This window comes from Coregonus clupeaformis, unplaced genomic scaffold (assembly GCF_020615455.1).
Source record: "Coregonus clupeaformis isolate EN_2021a unplaced genomic scaffold, ASM2061545v1 scaf0619, whole genome shotgun sequence".
NCBI classification, from domain to species: Eukaryota; Metazoa; Chordata; class Actinopteri; order Salmoniformes; family Salmonidae; genus Coregonus; species Coregonus clupeaformis.
Window position 1 is genome coordinate 5,782 of NW_025534074.1, and position 27,151 is coordinate 32,932.

Genomic DNA, 27,151 nt, shown 5'->3' on the forward strand with positions numbered 1-27,151 from the left:
TCCTAATCCAGGCACTTGTCATCTCCCGTCTGGACTACTGCAACTCGCTGTTGGCTGGCCTCCCCTGCCTGTGCCATTAAACCCCTACAACTCATCCAGAATGCCGCAGCCCGTCTGGTGTTCAACCTTCCCAAGTTCTCTCACGTCACCCCCCTCCTCCGCACACTCCACTGGCTTCCAGTTGAAGCTCGCATCCGTTACAAGACCATGGTGCTTGCCTATGGAGCAGTGAGGGGAACGGCACCTCTGTACCTTCGGGCTCTGATCAGTCCCTACACCCAAACGAGGGCATTGTGTTCATCCACCTCTGGCCTCCTGGCTCCCCTTCCTCTGCGGAAGCATAGTTCCCGCTCAGCCCAGTCAAAACTGTTCGCTGCTCTGGCACCCCAATGGTGGAACAAGCTCCCTCACGACGCCAGGACAGCGGAGTCACTCACCACCTTCCGGAGACATTTGAAACCCCACCTCTTTAAGGAATACCTGGGATAGGATAAAGTAATCCTTCTACCCCCCCCCCAAAATTGTAAAGTGGTTATCCCACTGGCTATAAGGTGAATGCACCAATTTGTGAGTCGCTCTTGATAAGAGCCTCTGCTAAATGACGTAAATGTGCCCTTGAGCAAGGCACTTAACCCTAATTGCTCCTGTAAGTCGCTCTGGATAAGAGCGTCTGCTAAATGACTAAAATGTAAATGTAAAAATGAGATGATTGACCGTTGGTAGCTAGAGGAGGATAAACAGAGAGGATATAAGAATGTGAGATGATTGACCGTTGGTAGCTAGAGGAGGCTAAACAGAGAGGATATGAGCTGATTGCTGGACGACTATTACCTTCACATGAACAGACAGATTTCTAGAACAGTGGTATTGGTAGATGACATCCTCATGATGTTAACACAGCAGATAATAAAAATTTTGGGGCTGAGGCCCTCGAAGCCTGTCACCTGCTAGCTGTGTACCTGGCTCTGGATAGAAGTCCCCCTGTGCACTGATCTAGGATCAGCTTACCCTCCCCAGATCCTCAGCAATAATGACAAAAAATGACCTTAGATCAGTGTGTAGTGGGCATTTTCACACTATGCTATATAATATCCCTAGAGTGGACATTGGCATCCTAGCAACATGACCAAACAAATGTCCATCTTGGTAAGGAAAACTTTTGAATGACAGAATCTCTAGGTCTTACGTGATATCCTATGCGTACCTGCAGCGTGGATGGGGGTCCTCTTCAGGGTGAAGTCTTTAACCAGGATGGAGGCTCCCTGGTTGATGAGGACGTCAACACACACCACATGGCCTTTAAAGGCAGCCAGGTCCAGAGGGGTGCGCCCCTGGCTGTTCCTCACGTCTAGATCCAGCAGAGACTGAACCAGGACCTCCATAGCATGGTGGTGGCCGTGGTACGCCTGAATGGAAACAAACACACAGTCTGAAGCAAAGTCCAGTGGTATGCCTGAACAGATATACACTCCTAATATAATCAATGTCCTATAGTAGACCAGTGGTATGCCTGAACAGATATACACTCCTAATATAATCAATGTCCTATAGTAGACCAGTGGTATGCCTGAACAGATATACACTCCTAATATAATCAATGTCCTATAGTAGACCAGTGGTACGCCTGAACAGAAATACACTCCTAATATAATCAATGTCCTATAGTAGACCAGTGGTATGCCTGAACAGATATACACTCCTAATATAATCAATGTCCTATAGTAGACCAGTGGTACGCCTGAACAGAAATACACTCTTAATATAATCAATGTCCTATAGTAGACCAGTGGTATGCCTGAACAGAAATAGTCCTAGACCCCTAAAGTAGACCAGTGTCTCTCAAATCGGGTGCCCATTTTTCTCCCGCCCAGCATCAACATCGAAGGTCCCTGTCAAGCGTTAGATTTAGAAACAAACACTCTACTATTGGTCAGAGAAGGATTGTTGTTTGGTACTCCAAAAATAGCAATTTCTGCACTAGGCTGCAACTTTATATCAAATGCTTCAGAAAGGGTTTTAAATAGTGGACAACTAATCTGCCAGACGGGGACAGGACCAGAACATGTGGGTCAAGTCCGCCAAGGAGCTTTTACACCTGTCACATGTACCATCAATATTTGGGTAGAATTTGGACAATCTGGCCTTACTGAAATGGATACGGTAAAGTACCTTAAACTGTATAAGGCTGAGCTGGGCACAAGAGGAGCTTCCATTTACCCTCAGTAAGGCATTTCACACTCAGATCGGATTTTATTCAAAGCCTCCTCTGAACAAACTCAAGCATACAACTAGGGCTGTGATGGTCATGGAACTTCAGGTGTCGGTGATTGGCGTGTCTTATGTACGTGGTCATCGACCAAACTGACAGCTGACAGGGGGGCGGGACGGACATTAGCAAAGGAAAACATTAGCGCGTTTAGGCCAGTCTTGCTCTCAAGTTTGGGGAAGCTCATTTTCTCCATGAAAAAATATCAAGCATTCCATGCATCATCACATTTGCAAACTTATTTTTTATTTATTTATTTTTCACCTTTATTTAACCAGGTAAGCCAGTTGAGAACAAGTTCTCATTTACAACTGCGACCTGGCCAAGATAAAGCAAAGCAGTGCGATAAAAACAACACAGAGTTACATATGGGGTAAAAAAACATAAAGTCAAAAATACAACAGAAAATATATATACAGTGTGTGCAAATGTAGCAAGTTATGGAGGTAAGGCAATAAATAGGCTATAGTGCAAAATAATTACAATAGTATTAACACTGGAATGCTAGATGTGCAAGAGATTATGTGCAAATAGAGATACCGGGGTGCAAAAGAGCAAAATAAATAACAATATAGGGATGAGGTAGTTGGGTGGGCTAATTTCAGATGGGCTGTGTACAGGTGCAGTGATCGGTAAGGTGCTCTGACAACTGATGCTTAAAGTTAGTGAGGGAGATAAGAGTCTCCAGCTTCAGAGATTTTTGCAATTCGTTCCAGTCATTGGCAGCAGAGAACTGGAAGGAATGGCGGCCAAAGGAGGTGTTGGCTTTGGGAATGACCAGTGAGATATACCTGCTGGAGCGCAGACTACGGGTGGGTGCTGCTATGGTGACCAATGAGCTAAGATAAGGCGGGGATTTGCCTAGCAGTGATATATAGATGGCCTGGAGCCAGTGGGTTTGACTGACGAACATGTAGTGAGGACCAGCCAACAAGAGCGTACAGGTCACAGTGGTGGGTAGTGTATGGGGCTTTGGAGACAAAACGGATGGCACTGTGATAGACTACATCCAGTTTGCTGAGTAGAGTGTTGGAGGCTATTTTGTAAATGACATCGCGAAGTCAAGGATCGGTAGGATAGTCAGTTTTACGAGGGCATGTTTGGCAGCATGAGTGAAGGAGGCTTTGTTGCGAAATAGGAAGCCGATTCTAGATTTAACTTTGGATTGGAGATTCTTTATGTGAGTCTGGAAGGAGAGTTTACAGTCTAACCAGACACCTAGGTATTTGTAGTTGTCCACATACTCTAGGTCAGACCCGTCGAGAGTGGTGATTCTAGTCGGGTGGGCGGGTGCCAGCAGCGTTCGATTGAAAAGCATACATTTAGTTTTACTAGTGTTTAAGAGCAGTTGGAGGCTACTGAAGGAGTGTTGTATGGCATTGAAGCTCGTTTGGAGGTTTGTTAACACAGTGTCCAATGAAGGGCCAGATGTATACAAAATGGTGTCGTCTGCGTAGAGGTGGATCTGAGAGTCACCAGCAGCAAGAGCGACATCATTGATATACACGGAGAAAAGTGTCGGCCCAAGAATTGAACCCTGTGGCACCCCCATAGAGACTGCCATAGGTCCAGACAACAGGCCCTCCGATTTGACACACTGAACTCTATCTGAGAAGTAGTTGGTGAACCAGGCGAGGCAGTCATTTGAGAAACCAAGGCTATTTAGTCTGCCAATAAGAATGCGGTGGTTGACAGAGTCGAAAGCCTTGGCCAGGTCGATGAAGACGGCTGCACAGTACTGTCTATTATCAATCGCGGTTATAATATCGTTTAGGACCTTGAGCGTGGCTGAAGTGCACCCATGACCAGCTCGGAACTTATGTAAAATAGCTGACTATTCCTAATGTGATTAGTAAATTGGATAGTCATAATTTAGGCTAATAATATAACTCAATCACAGGCTGTTCAATGCAGCGCGTGGTGGAGTAGGTTTCTTTTCACTGGAAAAATGTGGCCTTTTATTATTTTAAAATCACTCAATTCTACTACACTTTATATGACTAGAGAGATTAGCAGAATCTTTTTCAACACGACTTTCAAGTGGCACTGACCCAGTGATAAAGACAGTGAATATGCACACTCACCGGGGATATAGCCGATGCCAATAATACTGTTCCCTCAATTAAGTTGAGGATTTTGATCATTAAAAAGACATTAGTATTTTCATCTTCTTCTCTTTGAAGCAATAAGCCAATTGCTTTCCAAACTGTTTTCCCTCCATTGTATTTAGAAAAATTGCGATATGCCTGGTTGAGCCTCTCTTTCACTGACATTCACAACTCAACAGTCATCTATTTGGAAGCCTATTCGCCGCACCCGCTGCCTTCCGACAGGCTACGCGATTTAAAACAATCCAGAAGAAGCTAATGATCATGCTTTCTGGTATAGTATACACACGTAACATGTAGGATTCCCAGAATATGTTCTATATTCTCATTATTAACTCATTATAATCAGTGGTTTAATTAGAGTATGATTGGCTAAATAAAACAATGGGCCTATGGTAATGCAACATTAAGTGATTCAAGGAAACTAGCCTATTTTGTTTGTTTATTTGCTCGGGCATCTGAATTACAATGATTCATGAACAATAATTTTGCATAGCTTATTCTTTTAACATTGAATAGCCTATAAAAATGGTTATTACAGCTTAGTTATTAAAACTTAATTTCTCAAAAGAATGAGGTTGTGAATTGGGAGGTTCAGCTCGGTCTGGGCCTTACTAGGTCCCTCTGTTAAATCGCCAGCTCTGCTAAAAAGTGCCCACCAGAGTTCTACATAGGCCTAGAACACGGCCTGTGCTCTAGCTTCACATTGATGGTGACAGCGAGATGGAGATTGTGGCCAAAGCAATTTAGCCAAGGCCAGTTCAGTTGCCTCACTTCAGCCACAATGTTGGCCCCGTTGTCTGTGGCGATACAGGACATTAGATTTTCGTCAAGGGCCCAGTCAAGGAATTCCGAACGCAGGGCTTCGGAGAGTTTGTCGGCTGTGTGGTATTCCGGAATGTAGGTTGTTTCCAAACAGTTGGATTTCAGTGTCCAGTCTTTCGTCAGATAGTGCACTGTTAGGTTCATGTAAGGAGTCACATTTACACTTGACCACATGTCCGTATTCAGTGCAAAAATAAACAAATCTACATCCTTTAGCTCTGTCTGAACCTCCCCCTTCACCTTGTTGAACAAGGTAGGGACCGCTGTTTGAGACAAATACTTTCTCCCCGGTAACTCGTATAGTCTGTCAAATTTCCAGAGCATTTATTTGAAGGCGGGTTTCTCCACCGTTCGTAAAGGCACCATTCCTATGACTAAATAACGAGTTCCAGTGTCTGGCAGTGCTCGCCACTTATCGGTGTCCCGTTTGTGGTGCTGGAATTCTTAGTAGGTAGCCTATGGGTTTTGCGCTTATTCTGCAAACAGGCTGGTCCAAGTCATCTGGTTCTCCATCGTCGTTAGGTGTGAAACTGAAATGTGCCCAAACAGGTTGTTATGGTTTTTTTTTTGCAATGAGAGCCATCTTTTTCACCTCACTCCTCTGATCTACTGTAACAATGAAAAAGATCAGAGGTGAAGGTCAGAGGCTACCCACTCACCCCCAGCCTGTAGGCTATAGATCTAGAGGTACTATAGTTACCCCCGGTCCCCACTTTTCACCTCACCCCCCCTCTTCAATTAACCTGAATAGACCTTCAAAGATTCTCTCCTATTCGCGCATAGAGCAGATTTGGTGATTGCGGTGCATCAAAAGATAGTCCATCTATTAAACTGTCTATATCTCCTCCAATTAAGTCAGCAAAACAATACCATATAATCAAGAGTTAACACTCCCGCTATGGATAAAGTATATCTACATTAAAATAAAAGGTGATAAAACATTTTATGGAGAGAAAATCATACTTGGTTTTGACGGTTATTTTATTTTCATGGCGTTCTTCATCCAAAACCGTCAATGTCACGGTTATCCAATTACCGTCACAGCCCTACATACAACCATTGTAAGTAATCGGATGCACAGTAAGCTCAACGTGGGGATAGGACAGGTATAAAGTGTAGACTACAGTGTGTAATCATGTCCATGCTAATTGCTAACCTCCTGGTGTCCACTGAAGGCTGCATGGTGCAGCGCCGTGAGCCCGGCCCGGTCTGACACGTTCACGTTGCTGAGGAGAGGGACCAGGGCCTCGGCACAGCGGACTGCCTTATTGGCCGCAGCGATGTGGAGCGGCGTTTGCCAGTTCTTGTCCCTGGCGTTCACGTCAGTAGAGTGTTTCAATAACACCTGGACAGCCTCCTACAGGAACACAGTTCAAATCATGTTCAACTTTGTTTAAAGTGCATTTAAAAATCACAACACACTTAACAGTCAAACACATATGCACAGAAGTGTGTGTGAGGGCTGACAGTATCAGTACACGTACCTCACTGCAGGAAGCCACGGCCCGGTGCAGAGGAGTGAGCCACTTGTTGTCTTTGGCATTTACTCTGGCTCCTGGGACACAGACAGAAAAACAGGTGACAGACCGACAGGGGACAGACCGACAGGGGACAGAGACTATAGGGTTAGTTAGGCCACTGGGGTTGATGAGGCAACATCCTTTAAATTGCTGGAGCACAGAAAGGATGTGTCCAAAACAACACCCTATTACCTTTATAGCTCACTACTTCTGACCAGGGCCCAGGTCAAAAGTAGTGCACTATATAGGGAATAGGGTGCCATTTGGAACGCGCAGAAAGCCTCTTGTAGAGCGCTATTCCGGGACGGGGACTTTCATTACACAGCATCACTCTAAAGAAAATGTCACTGAGTGGAGAGGAGTAGGAGGAGCCCAGCCAACGTGAGACGAGGTGCAACACAAAATCATGAGGGCATTCGGAAGGAAAAGGTTTGACTGTCGCTCACAGTTAAAATCTGGATGCTTCACTTATCAAGTTAAAATAGGGACGTTTCAGCTGTCAACGGCCTTCATTAAAATGACCTCTTAAACACATCAGCTGCACATAAGATCTGAATGGGGATAAGTATGAGGGAAACATTCACATTCAAACACAACCAGCATCAAAACAGAAGTCAAAGTCCGACGGACATGAGTCGTAGCGTAATCCATCTCATCAATGATAACCTTACCTGATAGTATGAGAAGCTCTAGAATTTCTGCATCTCCTAGATAGGCAGCTGCATGCAACAGTGTCCGCTTCTCATTGTCCTGTAGGGAAGAGCAAAGAAGTGTTATAGCCATTTCATATTCAGCTAGTATACAGGAATACATTCGTACTAGTTTAGCAATACATTCTTATGGCTTGGATAATTCAGCTGAATATTTATGGCTCTAACTAGCCTATACTGCAACTAGGCTACGTACTGCAACAAGGCTACGTACTGCAACTAGGCTACGTACTGCAACTAGGCTACGTACTGCAACTAGGCTACGTACTGCAACTAGGCTACGTACTGCAACTAGGCTACGTACTGCAACTAGGCTACGTACCGCAACTAGGCTACATACTGCAACTAGGCTACATACTGCAACTAGGCTACATCCTGCAACTAGGCTACGTACTGCAATAAGGCTACGTACTGCAACTAGGCTACATACTGCAACTAAGCTACATCCTGCAACTAGGCTACATACTGCAACTAGACTACATCCTGCAACTAGGCTACATACTGCAACTAGGCTATATCCTGCAACTAGGCTACATCCTGCAATAAGGCTACGTACTGCAACTAGGCTACGTACTGCAACTAGGCTACATACTGCAACTAGACTACATCCTGCAACTAGGCTACATACTGCAACTAGGCTACGTACTGCAACTAGGCTACGTACTGCAACTAGGCTACGTACTGCAACTAGGCTACGTACTGCAACTAGGCTACGTACAGCAACTAGGCTACGTACTGCAACTAGGCTACGTACTGCAACTAGGCTACGTACTGCAACTAGGCTACATCCTGCAACTAGGCTACATCCTGCAACTAGGCTACATCCTGCAACTAGACTACATCCTGCAACTAGACTACATCCTGCAACTAGGCTACATCCTGCAACTAGGCTACATCCTGCAACTAGGCTACATCCTGCAACTAGGCTACATCCTGCAACTAGGCTACATCCTGCAACTAGGGCTACATCCTGCAACTAGGCTACATCCTGCAACTAGGCTACATCCTGCAACTAGGCTACATCCTGCAACTAGGCTACATCCTGCAACTAGGCTACATCCTGCAACTAGACTACGTACTGCAACTAGGCTACATCCTGCAACTAGGCTACATCCTGCAACTAGGCTACATACTGCAACTAGGCTACATCCTGCAACTAGGCTACATCCTGCAACTAGGCTACATCCTGCAACTAGGCTACATCCTGCAACTAGGCTACATCCTGCAACTAGGCTACATCCTGCAACTAGACTACGTACTGCAACTAGGCTACATCCTGCAACTAGGCTACGTCCTGCAACTAGGCTACATACTGCAACTAGGCTACGTACTGCAACTAGGCTACATCCTGCAACTAGGCTACATCCTGCAACTAGGCTACATCCTGCAACTAGGCTACATCCTGCAACTAGGCTACATCCTGCAACTAGACTACGTACTGCAACTAGGCTACGTACTGCAACTAGGCTACGTACAGCAACTAGGCTAAGTACTGCAACTAGGCTGCGTACTGCAACCTAGGCTAAGTACTGCAACTAGGCTACTTCCTGCAACTAGGCTACATCCTGCAACTAGGCTACATCCTGCAACTAGGCTACATCCTGCAACTAGGCTACATCCTGCAACTAGGCTACATCCTGCAACTAGGCTACATCCTGCAACTAGGCTACATCCTGCAACTAGGCTACATACTGCAACTAGGCTACATCCTGCAACTAGGCTACATCCTGCAACTAGGCTACATCCTGCAACTAGGCTACATCCTGCAACTAGGCTACATCCTGCAACTAGGCTACATCCTGCAACTAGGCTACATCCTGCAACTAGACTACGTACTGCAACTAGGCTACATCCTGCAACTAGGCTACATCCTGCAACTAGGCTACATACTGCAACTAGGCTACATCCTGCAACTAGGCTACATCCTGCAACTAGGCTACATCCTGCAACTAGACTACGTACTGTAACTAGGCTACATCCTGCAACTAGGCTACATCCTGCAACTAGGCTACATACTGCAACTAGGCTACATACTGCAACTAGGCTACATACAGCAACTAGGCTACGTACTGCAACTAGGCTACATCCTGCAACTAGGCTACATCCTGCAACTAGGCTACATCCTGCAACTAGGCTACATCCTGCAACTAGGCTACATCCTGCAACTAGGCTACATCCTGCAACTAGGCTACATACTGCAACTAGGCTACATCCTGCAACTAGGCTACATACTGCAACTAGGCTACGTACTGCAACTAGGCTACATACTTTCATACCCCCCGTGGGAATCGAACCCACAACCCTGGCGTTGCAAACACCATGCTCTACGAACTGAGCCGGCCATTCCCTCCCCTACCCTGGACGACGCTGGGCCAATTGCGCGCCGCCCCATGGGTCTCCCGGTCGCGGCCGGCTACGACAGAGCCTGGATTCAAACCAGGATCTCTAGTGGCACAGCTAGCACTGCGATGTAGTTCCTTAGACCACTGCGCCACTCACAGACTGAGTATTGCTGAGTATTGCTGACCAGAGCCTTCTCTAACAAAGTCAAAACTTTCTTTAATGTCCCACCCTCAGATACAGATGGTGCCTGGTCTGGTTCACGGCCACATTGAGAAAAAGATGACACATTAGGTCTTTTCACAGGACCCACTCCCTCCTGAGGGCAGTCAAAAACAGCAGCAACCTGCTGTGAAAGTTGTGTTCTACATGCTTTACGTTCCCCTTAACAGTTCATCCAACCGATCCTGTACCTCACTGGCTGTCCAGTCACCGAATGGGTTTGCTCTTGAACACTTGGGCCAACTCTTTATCAGGACAGTTGGGTACAAACATGACTGCCAACTCTGAGCACTGATTGGGTAAGGTCCTGCCCTCACTCACAAGGTACTGTTCCGCTGCCTCTGCAGCTTTGTTAAGCCTAATCCAGAAATCTATTGGACCCTCATTAGCATATGGTTTGATTGAATAGAAATCAGCTAATGGCATACCTGAGCAGACAGTATCCCCAAAGTGTTGCTTGAAAACACTGAACACCGCCTTAACATCTGTGACAACAACGTTGTTACGCTTCCAGACTTTGGTCACATCCCGTGCCCTCCCCATGAGCCTAGACATCACCTCCCCAACATTCCCAGACCCAGTGTAACCCCTCTTCTCTAGGTAGACTTCCATTAACTCCTCCCACTCCAGGACAGAGTACTTATCTGAGCCATCACCCCTAAAAAGAGGTGGAGCACTAACATCTGACTTCACAACCAGATTCAGCTTGGACGCATCAATAAAGGTTGACTCACACTGCTCAGGCAGGGGAAACTTCTGGGGTTGGTGAGGGGGACGGGCAGGAGAAAGACTTGAAACCCCAGGCTGCAGTAAACTCGCTCTGATAGATTCTCCTATCTCTGAACCAATCTGCTTAATAAGGTCACTAAGCTGACTCGGAGGCGTCCCATTATCACCGAGTACTGTGGATGATGGTACATCAAAAGACAGAGGTGGGATACCCTGGTCAGGTGGAACAAACAGCCTACCCCTCCCAGTGCTTGCAAACTCAGGACTAGCAAACGCTCTACTCCCAGGAGCTGACTGTACAATTGGTGTAAATGGAAGGACACCCCTCCCTCTACCCACACTAAAATCCCCAGCATAACACGTCTTATGGATTTGAGAATCTTCCATGGCTCAACAGAGCACTAAAATACAATGTAATTTAGTGCATTCAAATACCCAACAAAATAAATGCAATAACAAATTCATCCAAAACATACAAATAAGCACGAATACCTGTATCTAATGAATATGCTACATTCACTTTCACTGTTTACAGTATATATTCACTTACAGTAAGCCATCAACAAATTCACATGCGCAGGTCGTGCACCTCATCCACATGCACAGCTCCGGCGGTCGGCTTGAGCTGACCAGTCGGCAGGTCACGTAATTAGGACACTGCCACAACTGGAATTCTGATGGTTGGATAATTTTTATTCGACCTGCACACGAAGAGACAACACACAATATGTTAGCTCTTGGTGCAGCCACAGCTCTCGGGCACCTTGCTAGTTGAAGGTCAGGCAAAGAGAACAGGTGCTGCATGCACACATTCAGTGCCTAACAACACACTATACAATACAAGTAAAATGATATACAACATAATTCTGACAAAATAAAATGACATAACTGCACACGAAGAGACAACACACAATAGCTTAGCCCTTGGTGCAGCCACAGCTCTCGGGCACCTGCGTGAGCACATAGAAACTCACTCAAACACTGCCCCAAATACTCCCGAGTTACAATAGGTACCCTAATTAGCGAGCTCGGTGAAAGTTGTTAACATACATCTTTATATTGTCCACATTGTAACAAAACCTGTAGTTGCGTAACAGCACTTTGTGTAACTTTACCACAGTTTTATATTGACAAATTACGGCGCCACGGACAACATACCTTGCTAGTTGAAGGTCAGCAAAAGAGAACAATAAGAGGGTACATAAATACAGATAACCCGCGATGGACCAAACCAAAATATACACAACTTTACAATTAGGTGTATTTGCAATATAGATACATAAAAATGTTTGTACACCAAAAAAATAACATTAGCTATGTAGCTGTAATTAAATAAAGAAACCACATTGAATTATTATTATTATTAACTTATTAACATCCCCTCTTGACCTGGCCTACTTGAACTGTCCTTGTGTGCAATTTGGTGCATAATCTAGGGGAACAACATCACACTACTACACATATAATTCAAGTCATACCTTTATTGTCATTCATGCTCTTATTTTTAACCTAGTAGTTTTGCAAAAGTGTAACCTGCGTCAATTCTAGGAAATATTGGAATAACGTGCTTAAGAGGAGCCCTGACACGCACAACAGGATAAGACAACTACCACATTTTAAATTGACAATCATTGATTTAAATGGATGTGGTCAATAGATTTGTATAGACATATATACTAATTTAATTTAACTTGTAAACCAAGGTTGGATTAGTAGGTCTATGCAACATGCACCTGGATAACCGCGTCATGAATCGGAACGGGCTCCAACGTCCTCGTATACACATTATGACAAAATAAAGATCTAATATTTCACGAAATAAAGACATAGAAGAAAACAGGTTCTAGAAACTCAATTTCTCCATGGCAATAGAATGTAAACATGTAAATTGCGCCAAACATATCCAAATATCGCCTACAAGTCAATTCTCAGCGCAGCATATTGGACGACTCCACAGGCATTGATCATTCGCGACTTTAAGTCATTCCTGTTATCTCTAGAGCATCCCGTATATTTATAGCGCTGCATTTCGTCCCCCTCTGACCATGGATAGGGTTGGGAGCATTCCTGAGTTCACTTATGGTCCCACTAAGGTAATCTTAGGAGATATTCCTTTTGGCATACTGTAAATGCCTGTGCATAATGTACCTAATAAAGCATACTTATTTTAATTATCTTCAAAGGAATTCTGTAGAAGCAGCCTTTATTTTCAGACTCTGCAGGCCTGCTGGGAGGAAGCATATTACAATAAACAGGTAAGATTCATCCCACAAAAACAGTAACCACAGAAAAAAAATAGATAGATTTAATCCCAAAACAAGAGTTTTATTTCAAGACAGTTTAGAGAAGATGGTCATAAGAGTTTTTAATATCACTTGCAAATTGTGAGACATGAGCAGTTGTGAAATGTTGCGAGAGGCCCTTCTGAAAGCACATTATATGGTCTTTAGTGGCACGGTCTCACACCTTACCTCATCTTGCAGAAAAAGTTCATGGTCCACTATCTGCTGCTCCAGAGTCGAGGCCAGGTCTCGCCCCATGTCACCATGGAGCACATGAGCGACTGGCTGGTGTCTCAGGGCAAAAAATCCCTTAGGGAGAGGTGAGTACCACGTCAGCTCTCACCTTCACTGCCATTCTCTGTCACCAGCAGCACTCCAGGAGGTGTGGGTAAAATAAACAACAGATAAATAGGAAGCCAGGAAAGTTGAAATGCTTTGTGTTTTATTTGAAGGGTGTGGAAGGAAACCCTGGAGGAGGGGAACGAACTCGCTCGGCTGGTAAGAGAATGAGAGTTAGAGACTTAGACTATCAGTCAGTGAGCTCCTTTCTAGCCTTTCAACAACTAGTCAGTACAGCAGAATATATCTGTTGTGAAATTACACTAATGGGACTTCCTGTTTCCTACGGCAGACCTGGGAAGTAAACACCTGCCTAAAAATGATTGACATGGAGCACAAGGCTGTCTGCAAGCTCCGCCGCTCTATGCACACCACCTCTCCAGCTGGAGCTGACATGTGAGTTCCATGTACTGCCCTGCATACAGCTTGCTCCATTCATCTACACATCTGGAGCTATGCAGAAAATAACTAGGGCAGTGTTCTCTGTGTGAACATTGCACATCGTTTAGCTTTCTCTGCTGCTTTTTGTTGATTTCAGCGACCCCAAGGTCCACATCATCGTGGAGAGAGCTGTGAGGAGCATTCTGGACAAGCTGTCCAATAAGCCCTGTAGCAACCTGCTCAGCCCATCCCAGGTGGTGGTGGAGCTGGTGCCCAGGATCCTCCTGGCCCTGTGGCTTCAGCCAGAGGAAGGCCATTCAGATCACCCCATCCTCCTAAGCGGGATGGCTGTGAGTATGGTGGTGGCCGTAGGGGAGAAGCTCTCCAACACGTTGAAGGCCTCTTCTCCTCACACCCCTTTCTCCCGGGCTGCTGCTTTTGACTCTGTGAGGTCGATCCTCGGGAGAATCAGCCAGTCCTTCTCCCTGGATGACCTCAAGACCCCTTTTTTTATGAGCTCTGTCTGTGCCTTTGTGGCGGACGAGGTGAAAAGCTACTTCCAGCCTACTGCAGACACCCTGCGAGTTCCCCCTGTCCTAGTGGTGGCCTTCTCTGCCACACTACCAGCTGATATCCAAGCAGGTGAGTAGCACTCATAGAAAGCACTCTGACAGATGCCTTTTGTCATGACATCCTGGTGCCTTGTAGTAGTAGAGCCAATCAGGATTTTAATTGTCACCCTAACACAGATGCAGACCAGGCTTCTTCCCACCTGGAGGTTGTGGAAATCCCCCATAACACAGAGGCAGACCCAGCTTCTTCCCACCCGGAGGTTGTGGACATCACCCCTAACACAGAGAAAGACCCGGCTTCTGCCCACCTGGAGGTTGAGGGATTCACCCCTAACACAGAGTTTGACCCAGCTTCTCCCCACCTAGATGTTGTTGACATCACCCGTAGCAGAGAGGAAGACCCGGCTTCTTCCCACATAGTGGTTTTGGACATCACCCCTAACACAGAGGCACACCTGGCTTCTTTCCACCTGGAGGTTGCTGACAAAACCCGTAGCACAGAGGCAGACCCGGTATCTTCCCACCTGGAAGTTGAGGACATCACCCCTAACACAGAGGCACACCTGGCTTCTTCCCATCAGGAGCTTGTGGACATCACCCCAAACACAGAGGCAGACCCGGCTTCTTCCCACCTAGAGATTGCGGTCATCAACCCTAACAAAGAGGCACACCTGGCTTCTTCCCAGCTGGAGATTGTGAACGTCACCCCTAACACAGAGGCTGAGACGGCTTCTACCCACCTGAAGTTTGTGGACATCACCCCTAACACAGAGTCAGACCCTGCTTCTTCCCACCGTATGGTTGTTGACATCACCCATAACTCAGAGGCAGACCCAGCATCTTCCCACCTGGAGGTTGTGGACATCACCCCTAACACAGAGGCAGACCCGGCTTCTTCTCACCTGGAGGTTGTGGACATCACCCCTAACAAAGAGGCACACCTTGCTTCTTCCCACCTGGAGGTTGTGGACATCACCCCTAACAAAGAGGCACACCTGGCTTCTTCCCACAAGGAGCTTGTGGACATCACCCCTAACACAGAGGCTGAGACGGCTTCTACCCACCTGAAGTTTGTGGTCATCACCCCTAACACAGAGTTAGACCCGGCTTCTTCCTATCAGGAGCTTGTGGACATCACCCCTAACACAGAGAAAGACCCGGCTTCTGCCCACCTGAAGGTTGAGGGATTCACCCCTAACACAGAGTTTGACCCAGCTTCTCCCCACCTAGATGTTGTTGACATCACCCGTAGCAGAGAGGAAGACCCGGCTTCTTCCCACATAGTGGTTTTGGACATCACCCCTAACACAGAGGCACACCTGGCTTCTTTCCACCTGGAGGTTGCTGACAAAACCCGTAGCACAGAGGCAGACCCGGTATCTTCCCACCTGGAAGTTGAGGACATCACCCCTAACACAGAGGCACACCTGGCTTCTTCCCACCTGGAGGTTGTGGACATCACCCCAAACACAGAGGCAGACCCGGCTTCTTCCCACCTAGAGATTGCGGTCATCAACCCTAACAAAGAGGCACACCTGGCTTCTTCCCACAAGGAGCTTGTGGACATCACCCCTAACACAGAGGCTGAGACGGCTTCTACCCACCTGAAGTTTGTGGTCATCACCCCTAACACAGAGTTAGACCCGGCTTCTACCTATCAGGAGGTTGTGGAAACCACCCCTAACACAGATACAGACCCGGCTTCTTCCCACCTAGAGGTTGTGGACATCACCCCAAACACAGAGGCAGATCCTGCTTCTTCCCACCTGGAGCTTGTGGACCTCACCCCTAACACAGATGCATACCCTGCTTCTTCACTCTTGGAGGTTGTGGACGTCACACCTGAAGAAAAGCCTCTCATGGTGGCCGTCTACGCCACTCTGCCATCTGACATCCAAGCAGGTGAGTAAGACTTATAGAAAGCACTCTGACAGGTGCCGTTCATCATGATAACATGTAAAGTGTTGGTCCCGTGTTTCATGAGCTGAAATAAAAGATCCCATTCAACTGGCCAGTGTTTAGAACCTACGGTTTGCATTTATTTACATTCTGTCCCGCTTTTGTCCCTTTCCAGAGGATGTTGCTGTGGTCACCCTGGACGTCACCCCACACGTCACCAAGGACGTGACCCTGGATGTTCCATGCAGGGCGAGGAAAGGGGCAGTCCAGCGTTTTTTTTGCAGGCTTTGGAGGGCAGTGTGCTGCTGCGCTTGCCACAAGGAAGAGGAGGAATAATATTAATTATTCATTAGACCAGAAACAGGATTGAACCATATACCATTAAATTCTTTGCATTATAGTTGCCTTCAATTCTGATTTTCTTCTGTTTAATTCTTAATTAATTTCAGAACATTTCTCTAAACTTTGTGGAGTAGGTTGTATAAATAGGTGGGAAACATCCCAATCCCAATCTTAATGCTTTTAATAATTAACTTATTACATTTTTTTTAGATGTATTATTTGACAAAAAAGTGGAGGGCGCGACAAAAAAACTTTAATCATCATAGAAAACTCTTGCTCACTATTAAAAATGCATTGTTTTATTTAAGCAAGGTTCAAAGATTAACGTTTCGGCCTAGTCTATGACAATATGCAAGTTGTGTTTGCCCAGTTAAAGGGGGACCCAGACTCACCCTGGTTCTTGAGGGTTGCAGACACTGAATAATTATCATTTGAAATAAATGGCACTTTTCAAGTCTTGACTAAAAATCTTTAATGAATATGAATTTAAATACAATTGACTTGAGGATCAGAGCAGGCAGGCTGACTGGCTTGCCCTGAAGGCCCTCTGCCTCTACCTCTGTGTGGTTAATCTCAGCCAAGAGGTTGTATGGGTTGTCTGTCTCTCTCTGGGTGTGAATCACTATCACTATGACCTCTCGCTCCGCCTGCCCGTTGGCCTGATTAGAAGGCTTCCCCTCTCATTCCTTGTTCACAGGAGCAGGGGTGATGGCATCCGGGGTAACCTCCTCCTCTCCTGTATCTAACCCATCTTTCTGGCTGTGAGTTCGACTGAGGTCACTCGTTCTCTCTCCCAGGGTGTTGGATAGTTTCTCCTCCTCTGTGTCTTGTGTATTTTCTACATTGTAGAATAATAGTGAAGACATCAAAACTATTAAATAACACATATGGCATCATGTAGTAACCAAAAACGTGTTACACATATCAAAATATATTTCAGATTTGAGATTCTTCAAAGTAGCCACCCTTTGCCTTGATCACAGCTTTGTAGATACAGAATAATACGAAATGTTCTGAGACCAGGTTGCGCTTTCACCTCCCCCGGTAAGAGGGGAATAAGGCAACCTCAGAGTTACATTCAAGGATACTTTATTGACACACACGGATGAAATGGACATGGAAAGGTAGTGGAATGATAGTGGTCCTGTAATGGACAGATAACAGGGGTAATGAATATGCACAATATCTGATAGCACAAGTAGAGCAACAACGCTATTAACAAAGGAAGGGCTGTATTAATGGCATAATGCTACCTGCGGAGTATTACACAACACAGTAAAACACAGAGAGGCAACTTACAATAGGCAATGGTAGTAAATATAAAGAACAACAAGTAAGAATGATATACATGTTACAAACTCACTTTGTGCACGTACACTATCCCACGGTATATCTGTGCATTCAAATTGTCATCGATAAATGCAATTGTGTTCATTGTCTGTATTTTATGCCTGCCCATACCATTAACCCCACTGCCACCATGGAGCATTCACAACGTTGACATCAGCCAACAGCTCGCCCATACGCTGCTTTACAAGTGGTCTGAAGTCGTGAGGCCAGTTAGAAGTACTGCCAAATTCTCTAAAGCCGCCTTGGCTTATGGTTGAGAAATTCACATAAACGTATCTGGCAACAGCTCTGGTGGACATTCCTGCAGTCCGTAAGCCAATTGCACGCTGCCTCAAAACTTGAAACATCTGTGCATTGTGTTGTGTGACAAAACTGCACATTTTAGAGTGGCATTTTATTGTCCTCAGCACAAGGTGCACCTGTGTAATTATCATGCTGTTTAATCAGCTTCTTGATATGCCATATTTGTCAGGTGGATGGATTATCTTGGCAAAGGAGAAATGCTCGCTTACAGGGATGTAAACAAATTTGTGCACACAATTTGAGAAAAATAAGCTTTTTGTGCAAACGAAATATTTCACGCTTTTATTTCAGCTTATGAAACATGGGACCAACACTTTACATATTGCGTTAATATTTTTGTTCAGTGTAGTTATTTGGTTGGGAGAATGGGATCCTATCTGGGCTAGCTAAAGCCAACTTCATGGTTAGTAGTATGACAGAGAAAAAATAACAAGACAAATTTAAACATCACAAATCTGAGGGGGCAGGTGACCCTGTGCCCCCTTTGGGCATGACGTCTCTGCTATCAACCACATCATTCTGTCTCCGTGAATATTCAAAACAGACACATTCATTCAGGTCTGGTACTGTTCCTACCATATAGATCAGGGATGGACAATTCCTGTCCTTGGGGGCCGGAGTGGTGTCACACTTTTTCCGCACACTCTAGGAGCTCAGATGCAATAATTTAATAACCTAATAACCAAAGTTTCGACAGACAAGCTGTCTTCATCAGGGTATCCTGACGTTGGTTATTAAGTTATTAAATTATTGCATCTGAGCTCCTAGAGTGGCGGCTCTCCTTTTCTTTTTCAAGTGTTCTACTCCGATAGCCAGCACCTCGCCTAAATAGGTGTGCGTTTCTTTCGCCTCCATATTAATCTGGTACTGGTCCTACCATATAGATCAGGCATGGACAATTCCAGTCCTTGGGGGTCGGAGTGGTGTCACACTTTTCCCCATCCCTAGCAAACACAGCTGATTAAACTTATTGCATTCTAAACTGAAGCCCATGAGTACTTGATTATTAGAGTCAAATGTGTTAGCTGGGGCTGGGGAACAAGTGTAACACCAATCAGGTCCCGAGGACTGGAGTTGCCCATCCCTGATATAGATGCTCTGTTTGCACACATCGAGGGATGTGGTGACAGTGGAGACAAGGGAACACACATAAACTGCTTTGTCCTTTTAGAAGGTCGTCATAATCCTTACATAAATATGATGTGTATGCAAGAAATGCAGAGCCACTTCCAAAAAAACATATTGACAGAGTCTAGTATCTAGTAATCTAATAAATTAGTTTTCAACCCCTTTGTTATGGCAAGCCTAAATAATCTCAGGAGTAAAAATGTGCTTAACAAGTCACATAATCAGTTAGATGGACTCACTATGTGTGCAATAATAGTGATTTTCAAACGACTACATAATCTCTGTACCCCACACATACAATTATCTATAAGGTCCCTCAGTCCAGCAGTGAATTTGAAACATAGATTCAACCACAAAGACCAGGGAGGTTTTCCAATGCCTCGCAAAGTAGGGCACCTTTTGGTAGATGGGTACAATTAAAGCAGACATTGAATATTCCTTTGAGCATGGTGAAGGTATTAATTACGCTTTGGATGGTGTATTAATACACCCAGTCACTACAAAAATACAGGCGTCCTTTTCTAACTCAGCTGCCGGAGAGGAAGGAAAACTATCAGGGATTTCACCATGAGGCCGATGGTGGCTTTAAAACAGTTAGAAAGTTTAATGGCTTTGATAGGAGAAAACTGAGGATGAATCATCAACATTGTAGTTACTCCACAATACTAACCTAATTGACAGAGTATGCACTCACTTAACTGTAAGTCGCTCTGGATAAGAGCGTCTGCTAAATGACTAAAATGTAAATGTAAAAGAAGGAAACCTGTACATGCATTGTGTTTGCAATAAGGCACTAAAGTAAAACTGCAAATAATGTGGCAAAGAAATTAACTTTATGTCCTGAATACAAAGTGTAATGTTTGGGGCAAATCCAACACAACACATCACTGAGTACCACTCTTCATATTTCCAAGCATGGTGGTGGCTGCATCATGTTATGGGTATGCATGTCATTGGCAAGGACTAGAGACTTTTTTAGGATAAAAAGAAACGGAATAGAGCTAAGTACAGTCAGAATCCTAGAGGAAAACCTGGTTCAGTCTGCTTTCCAACAGACACTGGGAGACAAATTCCCTCTTCAGCAGGACAATAACCTAAAACACAAGGCCAAATATTCACTGGAGTTGCTTACCAAGATGACATTGAATGTTCCTGAGTGGCTTAGTTACAGTTTTGACTTAATTCGGCTTGAAAACTTATGGCAAAAAAAAAAATGGCTGTCTATATAATGTATATTGCATATATTTTACAATCCAGTTGTGCAAAGCTCTTGGAGACTTACCCAGAAAGACACAGCTTTAATCGACTCAGGGGTGTGAATACTTATATAAATGAGATATTTCTGTATTTCATTTCCAATACATTTGCAAAAATTTCAAAAACGTGTTTTCACTTTGTCATTATGGGGTATTGTATAGGGGTGTAACGATTCGTTTTAACAACGATTCGATTTGTATCACGATTCGTGGTTGTCGATACGATTCAAGGACGATATTGGTTCATTTAGAACGATACGATCCGAAACGATTCAGTGACTTGAAATCGATTCAGTAACCTTTTAGCATTTTAATGGCTGGCAATAGTCTTGATATTTATAACAGTGTGTTATGATTTAACTGGATAGAACCCAAATGCAGACAAGTACACCAAGCCAGAGAAGTTTTAACAGGTTTATTATAATGTTCAATAGTCCAGGTTTCCAATAAATGGGGAAGAGCAAGTCCAGGTTACAGGGAGGGTACAGATCCAGGTCAGGGCAGGTGTGGTACCGTAATGTCCTAGTGTCCGTGGTGAGTCCAAAGGAGAGGCCCGATAGTGGAGAGCAGGATGGTGGTGGCAGGAGTGAAGCGGAGGCAGGAGTCAGGTTCCAAATATCTGTGGCACAGGAGAAAAAGTAAATAAACAGTCCAAAAAAACACAAGAGCGAAAAACAGACAGGTTGAGTCGGCAGCGAGACTAACATGGTTGTCTTGACTATGATCTGACGATGAGTGGAAAGTTTGACCGGGTCTTAAAGGCTGAGGTGATTATGGTGAATGAGCTGCAGCTGGAACCCTGACTCCCGCACACCAGACTTCACTCCTGCAATCAAGGACAGACAGAGGGGAGGGGGAGAGCAGAGAGAGAGCTACCTAGCAGCAGTAGGCCTAACAGTACCCCCCTCTACGGACGCCACCTGGCGGCCGACAGGGTTTATCAGGATGTAACCTATGAAACTCACGAACCAGAGCAGGATCCACAATGAAGCTCCTGGGCACCCAGGAACGTTCCTCAGGACCATAACCCTCCCAATCCACCAGGTACTGGAAACCCACGACCCCGGCGGCGAACATCCAGAAGTCGCCGGACAGTGTAGACCGGACCCCCACCCACGATCTTGGGCGGAGGAGGGGGACGAGAGGGCGGGCACAAAGGGCTAACCGACACAGGCTTAATCTGGGAAACATGAAAGGTGGAATGAACCCGTAGGGAGGCAGGAAGCTGTAGCTTAACCGCGCAGGGGTTAACAATAGACAGTATCTTGAACGGTCCTATAAAACGAGGCGCCATCTTCTTCGACTCCACCTTCAATGGAAGGTCCCGTGACTTCAGCCATACCTCTTGACCAGGAGAGTAACCGGGAGCCTGGGACCGGTGACGGTTGGCTTGCCTCTGCATGTACGCGAAGCTCGGGACAGAGCTACCCTGGCCTTCCTCCAGACCTTGCAGCAGCGGCGCATGTGGGACTGCACCGAGGGTACCGCAAGTTCCCTCTCTTGGGAAGGGAACAGGGGAGGTTGATAACCCAGAGCACACAGAAAAGGAGACAAACCAGAGGAAGCGTTAGTCAAGGTGTTATGAGCATATTCCACCCAGGGGAGCATGGAGCTCCATGACCCAGGGTTAGACCCAGTGACACAGCGAAGTGCGGTCTCCATCTCCTGGTTCGCTCTCTCGGCTTGCCCGTTGGTCTGGGGGTGATATCCAGAGGACAGGCTGGATGTAATGCCCAAAGCTTTACAGAAAGCTTTCCACACCTGGGAGACAAACTGGGGACCCCTGTCAGAGACAATATCCGTGGGTAGACCATGAGAGCGGAACACATGTTCAACCAAAATATCAGCCGTCTCTCTGGCAGTGGGCAGTTTAGGTAGGGCCAAAAAATGAGCGAACTTAGAAAAACGATCAATCACCGTAAGAATGACAGTCTTACCAGATGAGGGGGAAGTCCAGTGACAAAATCCATAGCGATATGCGACCAGGGCCGGCTGGGTATAGGTAGAGGTCGTAGATGACCAGCGCTGGCCTGGGTGGAGTTTTTACTTCGTGCACATACCGTACAAGCAGCAATGAAGGCTCGAGTGTCCGCCTCCATCGTGGCCCACCAGAACTTCCGTCGCACAAAGTCAAGGGTCCGCGAAACTCCAGGGTGACAGGTAAGGGGAGACGAGTGAGCCCACTGAAGTACCTGGGAGCGAGCAGACTCAGGGACAAACATCCGGTTAGGAGGACCCCTCCCAGGGTCAGCTTGATGATGTTGAGCCTGTCTAACAATCCCCTCGATGTCACATGTGATGACTGCAATACTGCAGGTAGGAGGCAAAATGGGTTCAGGGTTACTACCAGTATCAACAGCCGAATGAACACGAGACAGGGCGTCAGGCTTGACGTTGCGTGACCCAGGACGGTAAGACAGAGAAAAATTGAATCTCCCAAAAATAGTGCCCACCTGGCTTGACGGGGGTTGAGCTGCTTCGCTGACTGGAGGTAAGCCAGATTCTTATGATCCGTCCAAACGATGAAGGGTTGTTCCGCCCCCTCCAACCAATGTCGCCACTCCTCGAGAGCCAGCTTAACGGCGAGCAGTTCACGATTTCCAACATCATAATTCCTCTCTGCCTGAGAAAGTTTCCTTGAGAGAAAAGCACAGGGATGCAGTTTGTTATCTTCAGGAGAACGTTGTGACAACACTGCACCTACCCCAGTGTCGGATGCATCCACCTCCACGACAAACTGGCGGTCGGGGTCCGGCTGCATCAGAATGGGAGCCGAGGCGAAGCGATGTTTCAGTTCTTCGAACGCTGATTCGGCCCCCTTCATTCCAAGCGAACGGTCGTGAGATGGAGGTGAGAGCGGTGAGTGGCGCCGCAATGCGGCTGTAGTCCTTGATGAACCTCCTATAGAAGTTCGCAAACCCCAGGAATCGTTGAAGTTGTTTGCGGGTAGAGGGAGCTGGCCAGTCCGTGACAGCAGAGATCTTAGCTGGGTCCATCCGCAGCTCCCCCTGAGCTATGATGTAACCCAAAAAAGAGGTCTCAGACACATGAAATTCACATTTCTCCATCTTCACAAACAGTTTGTTCTCCAACAACCTTTGCAACACCTGGCGCACATGCAGTTCATGTTCCTGGGAGGACTCTGAGAAAATCAAGATATCATCCAGATAGACAAAAACAAACCGATTCAACATGTCCCGAAGGACATCATTGACTAGTGCCTGAAAAACAGCAGGGGCATTAGACAACCCAAAAGGCATAACCCGATACTCAAAATGTCCCAAGGGTGTGTTGAAGGCAGTCTTCCATTCATCACCCTTACGAATGCGCACCAGGTGATACGCATTTCGTAGATCCAGTTTCGTAAAGATGGTAGCACCATGAAGGAGGGGAAAAGCAGAATTAATCAAAGGCAGAGAATACTTGTTCTTAATGGTGATGTTGTTAAGTCCACGGTAATCAATACAGGGTCTGAGGGTCTTATCCTTCTTAGCAACAAAAAAGAATCCCGCTCCTACAGGTGACGAGGAAGGACGCATAATACCTGCCGCCAAGGAGTCCCGAATGTAGTTCTCCATAGCCTCCGTCTCCGGCCGGGAGAGATTGTACAGGCGACTGCTGGGGAGCGGGGCTCCTGGCTGGAGGTCAATGGCGCAGTCGTAAGGCCGGTGAGGAGGAAGAGAAGTAGCTCTGTGTTTGCAGAAAACGGATGCCAGGTCATGATACACGTCAGGAACAGCAGAAAGATCCATGGACTCCAGTGGAGGTTGAGGCACAGTACTGGCAGGAGTCTGAGCAGAACACAAACAATTCACATGACAAAATGTGCTCCATGAAACAATGCTACCTGTCACCCAATCAATGTGTGGATTGTGTTTTATGAGCCAGGGGATACCAAGGACCAGGGGAGTCTGTGGGCAGTCGATAATATGGAATTGAATGTTCTCCTGATGATTTCCCGACACTCTAAGACAAACAGGAACAGTCTGATGGGTAATGCGGGTCAACAATTGTCCATTTAGACCCTTAGCCTGCAGCGGACAGTCCATAGGAACAGTCTCCAAATCCATTTGTTGAGCCCACTCTCTATCCAAAAAGCTTTTCGTCGGCACCAGAGTCAATCAGCGCACTAACAGAGAAATTCTGGGACTGCCACTGGAGGGATGCCTGGAGCAGAATGCGGGGAGAAGAGGAAGAATCCGCTGCTCGGCTCACCAAAACTTCTCCCATAAATGATGAGCCGGCCCTTTTCCCGGACCGAACTGGGCAGGAAGGAACGAAATGACCAGCTTCTCCACAATACAGGCAGACCCGAGCCTGAATACGACGTGCACGCTCCTCTGAGGACAACCGTGCACCGACCCACCTCCATGGCTTCGGGTTCAGTGCTCCTCGTATCGACTCGGGAAGACACGGCTCTCTCCGTAGGGACGATGCAGGGAGGAGTTTGTTGATGACAGACAGGTTGCTTGGAACTAACACTCCTCTCCCGGCGGCGCTCCCCGAATCCGATTATCCAACCTGATAGTGAGTGAAATAAGATTATCCAGCGTAGGCGATTCATCATATGACACCAATTCATCTTTTAAAGTCTCAGACAAAGCATTGATGAACACTCCTTGTAATGCCTCGTCATTCCAACCACTCACTGCTGCTAAAGTCCGAAACTCCACTGCCATCTCCGCCACACTCACGAGCCCCCTGCCGAAGAGAAAACAACCGTTTCGCAGCCTCCTTGCCTCGTACGGGGTGGTCAAAAACCTTCCTCATCTCCGTGGTGAAGGCCACGTAAGCGTTGCAAATGTCCGACTGACTCTCCCAGACCGCGGATCCCCAGGCACGAGCGGAACCGCTAGTAGAGTTGATAAGGTAGGCAATACGGGCTCTTTCTGAGGCGTAGGTGAGGGGCTGTTGTTCAAACACTAACGAGCATTGAGTCAAAAAATCGCCACAGGTTCCCATGTTCCCGTCATAGCGCTCTGGAGCAGGAACAAAAGGCTCTCTGATCTGGGCTGAAGGGGTAGTAAGGGCAGACACTTGATTGGTGAGTAATTGAACCTGATTAAGCAGCACCTGACTGTCCTCAGCAATCGTCTTAAACAGGGTATCATGTTGGCCAAGTAGAATGCCCTGATTGGCTATGGCAGTCCAAATTTGAGTGCACTCTGGGGTGGTATCCGAGCTACTGTCTGCTGGGTTCATGTTGGTCAGATCATACTGTTATGATTTAACTGGATAGAACCCAAATGCAGACAAGTACACCAAGCCAGAGAAGTTTTAACAGGTTTATTATAATGTTCAATAGTCCAGGTTTCCAATAAATGGGGAAGAGCAAGTCCAGGTTACAGGGAGGGTACAGATCCAGGTCAGGGCAGGTGTGGTACCGTAATGTCCTAGTGTCCGTGGTGAGTCCAAAGGAGAGGCCCGATAGTGGAGAGCAGGATGGTGGTGGCAGGAGTGAAGCGGAGGCAGGAGTCAGGTTCCAAATATCTGTGGCACAGGAGAAAAAGTAAATAAACAGTCCAAAAAACACAAGAGCGAAAAACAGACAGGTTGAGTCGGCAGCGAGACTAACATGGTTGTCTTGACTATGATCTGACGATGAGTGGAAAGTTTGACCGGGTCTTAAAGGCTGAGGTGATTATGGTGAATGAGCTGCAGCTGGAACCCTGACTCCCGCACACCAGACTTCACTCCTGCAATCAAGGACAGACAGAGGGGAGGGGGAGAGCAGAGAGAGAGCTACCTAGCAGCAGTAGGCCTAACACAGTGTTTCATGCCTCCATGCAGACCATCTGGTATTATGAAACTTACCCATACCTACGTTTACAGCAGCCCCGTCTGTGCACACAGCGACCAACTTTGTCCAGTCATCCAAGCCTGTGTCCTGGAAAAGTCTCACAAGTCCGTCTGTTATGGCCTGTGCGGTTCGGTCAGCACCCAATTCAATCAGTCCAATAAAGTCCGAAGTAAACTCTCCGTTGCTGGACACAGACACAATGTAAACTATTTCCTGCTCAGTTTTTGTGATGTCCTCAGATCCATCAAAAGCATTCAGTAAAGGAACATCCTCAGAATAGGAAGAAATGGGGACGTGCGTGTTTAGCTTTATGGAAAGAGAAAAATATTAAACAGAGCTTGCCGCTGTTCTTCATTCAGCTTGTCTGGCAAGTGGGCGACTGGACATTTATTCTCGGCTAGCTTTTAGCAATGGCTTGCGCCACATTCGTGTGCTCCTTGCTCTTTTCATGTTTGTCAAATAAAGGATGGTTGAAATTCTTTGAGCCTTTATAAAATGCACCTGTTTTGTCTGCTAGATGTGGATTTGAGCGGCAAATCTTGCACCACATTTCAGTGCGCTCATCGTTAGCTTCAAGCCACTGCACATCTTGGAGCCACTTTTCCGAAAAAAGTATTTTCTTGGCTCTGGCTCCAGTTGGCGTTTCTTTGTAGGTGGCGAAACGCCAAAGAAGCTGTAATGTCTGTTGCTTTTTGGACATCCCTGACAGTAGTTGACAAGCAACATGTCATGTGTAAGGTTAGATGAGAAGATCGGTCAAGTACGCAAAGGCGCGTAGT

At 46.4% G+C, this 27,151-nt stretch overlaps 1 protein-coding gene across 1 annotated transcript; it reads right to left on the minus strand.

Annotated features, from left to right (window-relative positions):
* Positions 1 to 929: 929 nt before the first annotated feature.
* Positions 930 to 7,502, minus strand: LOC121564225 (serine/threonine-protein phosphatase 6 regulatory ankyrin repeat subunit A-like). The gene is made up of 4 exons (XM_045216139.1): positions 7,391 to 7,502; positions 6,684 to 6,754; positions 6,356 to 6,556; positions 930 to 1,406 (listed from the first exon to the last, which is right to left on the minus strand). The coding sequence occupies exons 1-4, from the start codon at positions 7,500 to 7,502 to the stop codon at positions 1,176 to 1,178; spliced, it is 615 nt and encodes a 204-aa protein (XP_045072074.1). The 3' UTR covers positions 930 to 1,175.
* Positions 7,503 to 27,151: the final 19,649 nt, after the last annotated feature.